At 37.4% G+C, this 11,262-nt stretch overlaps 1 protein-coding gene and 1 long non-coding RNA gene across 5 annotated transcripts; both read left to right on the top strand.

The window, feature by feature from the left end:
• Positions 1-393: 393 nt before the first annotated feature.
• On the top strand, positions 394-8,368 carry LOC137953056 (protein MODIFIED TRANSPORT TO THE VACUOLE 1-like). 3 transcript variants are annotated; one of them, XM_068800249.1, is made up of 6 exons: positions 394-660; positions 2,381-2,610; positions 2,880-3,629; positions 5,586-5,741; positions 6,858-7,835; positions 7,923-8,368. In XM_068800249.1, exons 2-6 carry the CDS (start codon positions 2,404-2,406, stop codon positions 7,962-7,964), a joined length of 2,133 nt encoding a protein of 710 aa, XP_068656350.1. In that variant the 5' UTR covers positions 394-660; positions 2,381-2,403; the 3' UTR covers positions 7,965-8,368. The 3 variants fall into 3 exon arrangements, with proteins under 3 accessions (XP_068656350.1, XP_068656348.1, XP_068656351.1); XM_068800247.1 differs by having other exon boundaries at positions 2,377-2,610; XM_068800250.1 differs by having other exon boundaries at positions 2,356-2,610.
• A 696-nt stretch (positions 8,369-9,064) lies between these two features.
• Positions 9,065-10,368, top strand: LOC137954026 (uncharacterized). Of its 2 annotated transcripts, none has more exons than XR_011112470.1 (4): positions 9,065-9,162; positions 9,314-9,662; positions 9,772-9,925; positions 10,102-10,368. It is a non-coding gene; the product is annotated as an uncharacterized lncRNA (long non-coding RNA). The 2 variants fall into 2 exon arrangements; XR_011112471.1 differs by having other exon boundaries at positions 10,055-10,368.
• The last annotated feature ends 894 nt before the right edge of the window (positions 10,369-11,262 follow it).

Raw genomic sequence — 11,262 nt, 5'->3', positions numbered from 1 at the left:
TTAGAGGGGGCCAACCCAATCCTAAGGGTCCACCCCTATTTCCTCTTACACTAGGGCAGTTAAGAGAAAAAAGCCTTCTACCATGTACAATTTTTTATTTTATTTAAAATTATAATATCTTTATTTGGCTAATTTGGCATCGAATTCAATGGTTCAAGTTCAATTGGACACAATCACTTCATTTAATGTGAGTCACTAGTAAATTTAATACGGGCAATATAACAAAATAGAGCGAGAAAATTGAGAAAGGGATATTTTTGTAATTTGAATGACTCATTCACCACATTAGCCGGTAAAAGTGTAGAAATGTTGAGCTGCCAAAGCCTGTAAATTTAATAGTGTTCATGGAAAATGCATTGACGGGACCGAACGACGGGATTTATAATTAGGGGAAGGAAAATATTTTCGGTGTTTCCCTCCCGACTAGGATTCGTGATAGTATTTGCGTCCAACTTCTCGCCTTCTCCTCCGATCTCCCTTTCTGGCGTCTGCAATTAGACTTCTTCATCGATTGCATATCCATCACCGGGCGCCTCTCTCCAGCCAAAATTTCCTATTTCGGGCATCGACAGCCACCAATTTGAAGCCACCGAGCTGCTATAGTTAATCTGTCTCTGGCTGGACCCGCTCAAGGTCGTTGGAGAGGCCTGATCTAAGAAAGTGAGTTTTATTTTTAGGTTTCTCGAACATTATGATTATAATCTGGATTTTTTCTTTTTGGTTTTCTGCTTAATTTCTGTTTGAATATTCTGTCCAAGGAGTTTAAAGGGTATCCTTGGCTGAACACAGGAATGGACTCTTTTCGATTTTACTGTCTTTTATTTTTTGAGTATCCGCCATGTTATTAGTGTTTGCATGTTCTGCAAATATTCGAACTAAGTAATATTTGGTGAGCAATAGATGTGTAAATATTTTCTTTTTTTTTTCGTATAATTAGAAGTCTAAGATGCACTAGGCTAACGGGGGAAGTTTTATAACTTGAAGAGTTACACTGTTGCACTTTCAAATCTTGCGTATCTTAACCCTATGCCGGTTATCTACAAACATTGAGCGACCGGGTTGTAAAATAGACCATGCAGGAAAAAAAATCCTAATGGCTTTTGTTAAGGCAAATACCACCGGATCACTCTGCATGTTTTGACAAACTAGGATTGGACGTACCCTCTTATGAGAATGGGGGTGTCATTGCTTTTGGTCTTTGATATTTAGAAGTTTTTTTACATCATTACTTTTTATTTATTATTTTTCTGGGTTGATAATTTCTGAGAGATTGTTAAGTAGGGACTAAAAGGCTGCTAGTAGGGCTTAAGTTTTATTGAAGTCGAGAAAACACATCTAAGTTGCAAGTGCAAAGATAAAAAAGAGAAAAAATCACACTTAAAGTTCTTTATTTTCAATCATTACCCAGTAAGAAAGTAGTTTCTCAGTTGTACCAATAGATTGAAGTAAAGGAATATTGAAAATGATAATTTTCTATAGAAGGGAAGGTCTAGCTGTATTATATTTCCATTATTTCTTTTTTCTTTTTCCTTTTTCCTTTTTTGGCTTCCTGCCACTGTTCATAAAGAACCAAAGAACCATTGATCTGCTATTGCAAGATTGGGGCTTTTGGTTAGAGGATGCCATTGACAACCTGAATTATTGGACATACAAGTTGGTTTTTAAATAAAAATTGGAATCCTTTAACTCATTATGTATGCATCCTTGTGCACATGGGCTAAAGCCAACTGTCTTGATTGAAGGGCACTTCTGATACTCTGCCCCCATGAAAACTTATAATTTGATCTCAAAGCTCAATCGTGTCCTCTGGTGGTTTCAAGTGAGGTTACACTTCAGGTTGTTCTCTGGAAACATTCTGCTTCTCTGGTGGGATTACTCTTCGGGTCATTCTCTGGAAACATTCAATTCAGTATCCATATAAAACTTCTTATAAAAGCTTTGGTACCTGATTCCCTAACTGGATTCAAAGATTGAGGGAATCACTGTTCTTTTATTGAAGAACTTTCCTCTCTTTGGTCGGCTTTCATGCATTCCTATTGCAAGAGTTAGTTTTTAATTCAGAGGACTCCATGTTGTAGGTTGCAAGCTGGGGCACCACAGATTTTGCATTGGCTCTATGCATTCCTTATGGCAAGAATTTAAATCTGGACAAATTGATCCACTAATTAAGAATGGCTATGCAGAACCACCCACAAACATTTCATCTCTAAACTTCTATTTCATATTAGATAACTGATTTCCCTTAATTGTATTTCAAGTTTGAGGGACTGACCCTTTATTTTAATTGAGATACACTTGCCCCTCTGGTTGACTTTCATGCATTCCTGATTGTGAGAGTTAGTTTTTTATTTGGAGGTCTTGTTTGCTGGATTCAAGCCAGGGGACCAAAGATTTTGGAAAGACATGGATTCTAGCAGAAGAGCAGTTGAATCATACTGGAGATCTCGGATGATTGATGGTGTGACTTCAGATGAAGATAAGGTAGCTCCTGTTTACAAACTGGAGGAGATCTGCGAGCTTCTCAGGACTTCACATGCCAGTATCGTAAAGGAGGTTTCTGAATTTATATTGAAAAGACTTGATCACAAGAGCCCTATTGTCAAACAAAAGGTACAGCTGATTCTTCTAAAGTAATGGTTTGGGTATCATTTCATTTTTATTAGAGCCTACTTCTGAAGTTGAAGTAGATTGTACAATTTCATTTTTTATGTATTTGTGGTGTGGTCAAAGTACTCTTAAAGGTTAATTTTTATTGAAAAGGATATCAAAGTCTTTATTTTGGAGGTAAATGATTTGTGTTTTTTCTTTTTTAATGTATCATTCAGTTAATTGAGTTATTTCCCTACTAGTACTTGTTATACTGATTTATATTTATACAGGTACTGAGGCTGATCAAATATTTGGTGGGGAAATCTGGTGTTGAGTTCAGGAGGGAGATGCAACGGCATTCAACAGCAATAAAACAATTGTTTCATTACAAGGGCCACCCAGATCCTTTGAAAGGGGATGCTCTTAATAAGGCTGTTCGAGACACTGCACATGAGGCAATCGCTGCAATCTTTGCTTCAGAAGACAATAAGCCTGCACCTTCCGAAGATATCAATAGGCGTATTCAAGGATTTGGGAACACAAATTTTGAGATGCCAATGGAAGATAAAAAGTCATTTCTCAGTGAAGTGGTCGGTCTTGGTAGTGCTTCTCTAAGGCAGGGATTAAGTACCATTACTTCAGCTCATTCTCTGAGGAAAAATGACACTGGGAGTTACAAGAGTCCAAATCTTCGAAGATCTCTGACAAATGAAATGGATAAGCCTGGTAGATACGAAAGAGAAGAGCATTCTCGAGGAACCTGGGACTCTTCTGGGGTATCTGTGAATGTTGCTAGTGGGTCTTGGGGACAGGACTCGAGGCCAAGTACACAAGAAATGACTAATGGTGATTCAGGGCCTAGTCCTTCTGGAGGCAAGAGCCGTGAGGAGAAGCTGTTAGATACTATTGTTACATCTGGTGGTGTAAGGCTACAACCCACTCGAGATGCCCTTCAGGTTTTCTTCACAGAGGCACTGAAAGTGGATGCAATAGCTTTAAGTCTTGCACTTGAGATGAAGCTCCAATCCCATTCGTGGCAGGTGCATATATCATCTATTAGTCTTTGTGATGTTCTCTACGATGACTTTTAGTTAATTTTCTTTTACATGTCCGTCTTTTCAGTGATGTTTCCTATAAATATTTTCCCATGGGAGTGCTACTATTAAGTAAAACTAATGGGAGTGATGTTAGAATCTTGAGAGGGCGGACTCACTTTCCGTGGATCGTCCTCCCTTTAATGGTATTTAAGGGACTAATTACCTACATACCCCTGAACTATTGTATAACTATTCCTGTTATACAAAAAAGATGGGTTCTTGACCCTAATGTTAAGTTCCATTAAAAGAAAATCAAATATTGGCCAAATTTTTGCTTGACAGGTGGAAATGTTTAATTGGAGGCTTATCCTTTTTTATAATGACTACTTTACCCTTAACATGTCAGCATGACGTCTAGAATGTCCATCAAGTGAAAATTCAGCAACTATTTACTTTTTCTGTTGATGGAAATTTGCTCAGGGCCTGTGGTGGCATTGGGATTCTCTTCGGAAATTTCTTGAAATTGCTTCTCAATTTTCTTGTATTTGGTCTCACATTCCGAGATCTGCTAACTCGGTGGCAGATGTGTTTGCCAAGTCAGGAGCATCCTTTCAATCTCTTGTTGTTAGGGATTTACTCCCTGTTTCTTTGTAATTCTTTTTCTTAATATATACATTCTTTTCAAAAAATAAAAAAATAAAAAAAATAAAAATTTGCTCAGGGCATGTAAAAAATATTTGTAATAGTACAGGTGCACATGGGTATTTCTCATAATCCTGAGGGCATCTTGGCAATATTGCAAGGTTTCTGGAGCATGTAGGAAATTAAATCTGTAACAAAATGATTTTGCAATAAACTAACAAATTTTGGGCTGGCTACATGAAACCCTTTTCACCATCTGATCTATCATTTTGTTGCTTCACTCTTAGGTCAACTTTCTTGAAATACATCTGCACTGTACCCCTTCATTTTGATTTTGGGCTTCCCTCCTTTGTTGTAGTTGCTAACCTCTTTTTGTTACACACCCAAAATGTTCTTAAAGAATATTTTCTGAAGGTGAAACACTTGGAATGGTTCTCTTTCTAACAGTGGCAATTTTCTTTAGTGAGAACAAGCTTCAGTATTTCTGGTTATTGTACTATATTTCCACCATAAATGTTTCAGTAAGATTAAAATTTTTGTTTCCTTGTTTGGTATCATGCTAGTCCTCAATTTATGTTTTAGTTTGATAATCGTGAAGACATTAGAAATGCTCTGAGATAAGGGAGAAAACGGTAATTTTCATGCAAGAAATTGTTTGTTGTATTTGTAAATATAAGTAAGACTGAGTGGATAAGAAGATAAGAAAGTGAAGAGAGAAGAGAGAAGGGAAGAAGCAGCACTCAAGAAGCTGCTTTGATCAGTCTCAGAAATCGGGCCTGATCTCTCTTTAATATGCCACTTAAGTGATTTTGAGTAAAATGACAGAAATGCCGTTACAAGAAGACCAGTAACTCTCTCTATAAACATTAGATTCTAATGCAATTTGAAACAAGCATATGGTAAGTAACCTATATTGCTGGAACTATATGACACCTATATGACAAGGTCAAATGACCAAAATACCCTTGTATCTGTATTTTAACAGTATTCAGTGCTGCCAAAGGACAAAGTGGCTTGTCTCTTCTCATATTTGCATCCCAGAAGAAACGTGATCTGAGGACAGATAAAAATAGGAGTGATTCTTGACTTCAGGGAGAATTTGTCACTGAAGCAGTGTTTAATAAACAGTTGCTTTATGCTTTGTGCTGGATGGATAAGTTTTACTCCAATTTATTTATGTTCTGAGGGCATGTGGCTAGGTGTCCAATGACGTCTTGTGCTTGTCATTGTTGTATGAGACCTTTGGATTGTTTTGAGCGAAAAAGAGGATTACAGTTGACTCTAATTGAATAATCTAACAAAAATTGTTTCTATCAGGTGCGAATGAAGGCTCTCTGTGTGCTTGAGGCAGTTCTGAGGAAAAAGGATGATGCACATTTTTCTACCATAGCATCTTTTTTTAGTGAAAACCCAGATAATATAGTTAAATGTTCAGAGACACCACAGGTGTCTTTGAGGGAAAAAGCAAACAAGGTATGTACCATCTTATTTGATTTCTGTGTTAAGGTTTTCAACTATATGAACAGTGTCTTACTCTATTGTCCTTAAATATTTACTTGAAACTGGCTAAACTTATGGCTGATTACATAAATATAATTTTTTTCTGCTGTAACTGTTTCTCAAAGAGCCACCTGCAAATAACTATCTGTAGTTAAATGCCTAAATTGGTAATCTGGGTCATTCTGTGAGAATAGAGACAAGAATTGTACCATCATTACTTGAAGCACTCTTTACGCAGCTGTGACCACTTAAAGTTTTGGGATTAATTGTCCTTGTATTAAAAACAACCTTGGTATGAATCCACTGTGTGGATAAAAATGTTTAATTTGATTGTTTATTAAAAAAAAAAACCTTAGATTTGCTTGTTCAAGGAAAAAAAGCTTTGATTGGATTCCTGTTTCCCTGTTCATTTTATTGTTCATTGATGAAAGGCTAGGGACACATCAACAATGTGTGCACTCAAATACACTGTGGATAAAAAATGTTTAATTTGATTGTTTATTAAAAAAAAAACCTTAGATTTGATTGTTCAAGGAAAAAAAGCTTTGATTGGATTCCTGTTTCCCTGTTCATTTTTCATTGATGAAAGGCTCGGGACACATCAACAATGTGTGCACTCAAATACAGCACATGTATGTTAAAGCGTTAAGATACTTATAGGGAGCATCCATTAGAAAGATTAGTTTAGCTGTAGGAAACATGCCTTTCCTCTAGATTTTATTAAACTAATAAACTTCTTTACAATTTGAGATCTTTCAAACCTTTGTACATTGATATCATATTATTATCCTTCTCATGGAACTAGTAGGCAAGCTTGGAAATAAAAGAGGTTATACATGGTTATTTCCAGTGGTACACTTTGATTTTCTCACAACTACACTTTAATATAATCTACCAATGATGGAAATGGAAGAAAATGCTTGTGGTCTTGTTTTGTTGCTGAAGTGATTTGTGTACCAAATCCTTGCCTGGATCTTCAGCATGCAGGAGAGGCATCTCTATGCTTGCTTGTATGCACCGCACCCTTAATGTAACACATTCACTGTCAAAGTTAATTAACATGGTTATCTGCCGATGTCTGATGATCAGGTCCTGAGCCTTCTGGATGGTGGTCTGTCCTCTATTAATGAAATGCCATCAGCTAATAATGTTGAGGCAGCTACCAGGATTGAGATGCCTGACCTGATAGACACCAGTGAACCAGATGATCGGGTGGACAGAAATACTACCGAAAAGCAAGTTGATCTGAGTGATCTGACAACATCTGTGGCACCAGTGGTGGATGATTTGTTTGGGGGTAATTTTACCACTAATGCGAGTGAGAGCAAGGATGATCCTTTTGCAGATGTTTCTTTCCACCCAACTGAAGATAGAGAACAAGATGTAGACCTCTTTTCTGGATTGACTGTTGATAACAGCAAGCAGGCTGATGGCATGACTACTAATCTGCCTGCTAGTAATTCCAACTACAAATATGAATTGCTTGATGTGTTTGGTTCAAACATTGAACATCTTGGCCGAGAGTCAGAAGCGAGCAATAAAAATGATGTGAATGCATTGATGGCCGGTTTATCTATTAATGCATCTTCAGCTCCACAGCAGCAGCCACAGAGTGGGACATTCGGTGGTGTCTTTTCTGAAACTGATCTCGTAAGGCCAAGTAATCAATCTTCCCATTCTATCTTAGGGTTGCAAGGCGGTCAAAGTGTCAACCTTGATACATCACAGTCAAATCCAGTATTTTCTTTGGGTGCGAAGCAGTACAACATCCCTTCAAATATCATGTTTAGTCCAGCTTTTGGATCTCAGACCGTAAACTATAATGCATTGGGAAGTTTTTTGGCTCAGCAGCAGCTGCTTGCCACCATGTCCAACTTCCAGAACCTGGGAAATCATGGTGGTCAAGTTCACCCTGGACTGGGTCTGTCTGCCGGCGAGCATCTTGAAGGCATTCAGTCTTCGCCTGTTCCTGACATTTTCAGTGTCACAAATAATCAAGCACAAAATCTTACACCTACAGCAAGCAGCATCAAGAAAGAAGATACAAAAGCCTTTGACTTTATCTCGGTATGATTGCTATGATGTTTTTTATAGACTCCCTTTTTAATTACCATACATGCAACACTGACATTCTGATTTCACCCCTCCTTGCAGGAACATTTATCTGCAGCCAGGGATCCAAAAAGAGTGGTTTGAGTTAAGCATACGTGACTGTTTTTTAAGCAGGAGCAAGCAGATACAAAAAGCAAGTTATTCTTTTCATAATAATAGGATGTTAAATCTCTAGAGGGATCGTTGAGTTTCTGCTGCCTTTTTTGGGTGGCTTTTGCTCATATAGCTGTTATCATTAGATGAAGCAGAGTGAAGTAGCCATAAAAGAAAAAAGGATTTGATGAAATTTCGTCGTTGTTGTATCATAACATTGAAGAGGCTGTGAATATGTGTTCTAGGCACTGTTTTGAGTTTGTATTTATATTTTTGACAATTGGTTATCTGTTTTTCTGTTTGCTTCTCCGGAGTGTTATTCCTGATGTACTGGTTGTTCTAAACACACATGCACACTCTTATTGGTTTCCCAATAAAATCTTTATCCCTCTCTACAGTAGTATGTTCACAAATTGAAATATGATAGAGCTTGACTTCAGCTGTTGAAGCATTTACATCAAATAATACTATTTAGGTCTCAATGGTGGTTCACTTGGTTTGGAGTTTAGACGGTGGAAATCTTCTCTTAGTGATTGTGTGTTACTCAGTCACTGGACTAGCAAGAAAAATCAATTGAGCGAATGGCATATTGCACAACCATGGTAGTTTTGATTCCGTGTTGACCTGCGACTCAGATTTGGAAGGGAGAGGGTCAGACTCGTGGTTAGACTCACCCTTCTACTTTGCAGTGAAATTTTTTTCACATCACTGTGTAAAGCATTAAACAGACCTAATCTTTATGATAGGACCAGACTAATGGGCCAGGTGTACCGGTCCCCCTATGTTAGAAACAAGAGTTCGATTTTGATTTAACCCGATTGAACCCAGTCCAAGTGGCTCTTGACCCGATGGCATTTTCTCTTTCCATTCTGAAACGGTTGCTGACACAGCAACATCCGTTAGGTTTGTAACAACCAATTTCCTAGTGTCTTACAAGTTACAACCAATTTTCAGGTTTGTTACAACCAATTTTACAAGCACATTCAATGACTGCATTGTTTGTTAAGGCCAGAAATGCGTAAACAAAAGTTATATAAAGTAGGAGAGTAGGGAAAAGAGAGTCAAGAGTGTTTTGTCTATCCTTTCATCATCTTCTTCTTTTACATTTATGTACAGAAATTGCAGCAAAGAAGAGGAATAGCATAGCTGTTCAAAGTTGTGAGCCTCTTTTTTTCTAATCGATCCATTTGTAAGCCTTTTCTCTTTTATTCATCTGTTTAAAATGTGCAATTCTGATGCTCCCTCTATCGCTATTTGAATCCTCTTTGTTTTTTTTTCTTACATGGTGCTTTCTTAAATCATTTGAACTCCATTTAAGTTCGTCTGCTTGCTTATCACAGGTAAACACAAGGGAGTCCTGACAAGAATTTTACTTGAGCTCCATCAGTACCTGAGATATTCCAAGTTGAACAATCCAGTTTTTCAAATTGAAATGCTCAACCCAATTGGTCTAGATGCAGAACTGGTTGGGTTGAGCATTCAATTTGACAAACGTGATGGTTCAAGGTAGCAGCTGCCTGGGTTGAGCATTCAATTTGATGAACTTGAGTTCAAGTGGTTTACATCCCTGCATAGATCGAAGAAGAAGTCGAGGTGAAGGATGAGCATCTCGGTATCTTCATTCAAGGAGGGGATGTCTTTGACAATTGGCTTGTCAGAAACTTGACCCTTGTGCTCGAGACTCTTCAGGTTCGGCTTACTTATCTCTATCTCTTCAGCCGAAGATGATCAATCTGCACTATTATGTTTTAGAGATTTGAGGCCCTTGAAATCGTAATGAGGCTCCTTTATGCACCAGGTTAAGTTGAGTGAGGATATTGATGGACGAGAGAACAAACTGTCCGGTATTCTGAATTTCTCCATCCATCGAATATCACCAAGTTCAAGCTACTTAACCCCACTGAAATCAAGTTCAAGCTCCTCAACTCCACCTCACGAGATCAAAGAAAAAGGTGAACCTCCTCAATCTTATTAAGAAATGAGAGTAAGTGATGAATAATATTTTCTCGTTCACGTTTCAGTGAATAACAATGAATCTTATGCGGGGTTAATATTAACTTTATAAGTTGTCCCCTTAATAGGACATGTTTGTTCCAATGAAGAGATGAATCACTACTTCCTATCTCAGGTATTCCACACTAAGGTGGAACATAGAGGCTGATAAAACCACTGTAGGCGAAGCAAGGAGCATTCAAGATGGATAACACTACCTGGTCAAGACTTTCTATGTGGATATTCCTGTACTAGCCATGTTCCTATGTTTGGGCATTTGGATCCCGAGATTTTTGCCACTTCTCTATTTCTTGCCATTGGGAAGCTGGTTGACTGTATTCAATTACCAATGTTTAAAAACCTTTAGATGTCGTTCGGGAGGGGTGAATAGGTTTATCAAATTCTAATGGCTAATTTGAATTCAATTATAATTTTATATGATCGATCAAACATGGCATGCAACATGAAAATCAACCATAAAGAACACAGATTTTTATTATGATTCACAATCATTATTTCATATTATTAATCTACTCACAGGGACTCTAAATACCCGGACCTTTTTAAGGGATTTTTAACAACAATTACCTATTAGCTTATCCAAGTCTAGATTAGGTTAAGATTAACTTGCTTTTCAATTAATAACAAAGGCTCTAAATATGCATATATTACAATATCAAAGCTCAAATTACAATACACCTGATAGTATGTGAAATGAATCCAAGCTGCATGCAAGCATCTCATTTTGCCCAAAAAGAAACAGATTTTGGAAGTGAAAAAAAAATAGAAGGACAAAGACTACTGAACATGAACTAATTGATGAGAGAAGAATAAGAAGGATGAGACGAGAAGAGAGACGAACCTGGAGAGGATAGAGGTTGAAGCTTGAAAGAAGCTGAAGACGACGTTACTAAGCTCAAGTGGAGAAGACAGAAGAGAGGAGTAGACAACTTCACATTGCGCAAATTGGGTCTCTCTCTTCTATGAGGCTCTCTTCTCCTCTCTTCAGACTTCTCTATTTGAAGATCCTCTTCCATTTCTCAAGCTTGCTCTACGTCGTCTTCAACTTCTTTGGTTTCAATCTTTAGTGTCTCCAGATTAGTTATCTTTTTGAATGAAGTTCTTATTCTCATATCAATGACTACATCTTGAGCAGATTTTCTATTTTATTTTTCTTACTATTTCTTTCTATTTCGATAGATTTCCTTTGCTTTTGATATATATATATATATATATATCCAATAAGAAAAACCATTTGGTATGAAACATGCGAAAACACTATCTTAGCCATCCGATA

Source organism: Aristolochia californica, unplaced genomic scaffold (assembly GCF_029961685.1).
Source record: "Aristolochia californica isolate CCGP_79_NKW_82.1479 unplaced genomic scaffold, dmAriCali1.0.hap1 SCAF_16, whole genome shotgun sequence".
NCBI lineage: Eukaryota > Viridiplantae > Streptophyta > Magnoliopsida > Piperales > Aristolochiaceae > Aristolochia > Aristolochia californica.
The sequence above is the reverse complement of the archived record's forward strand: the minus strand, read 5'-3'. Positions and strand labels throughout refer to the sequence as shown.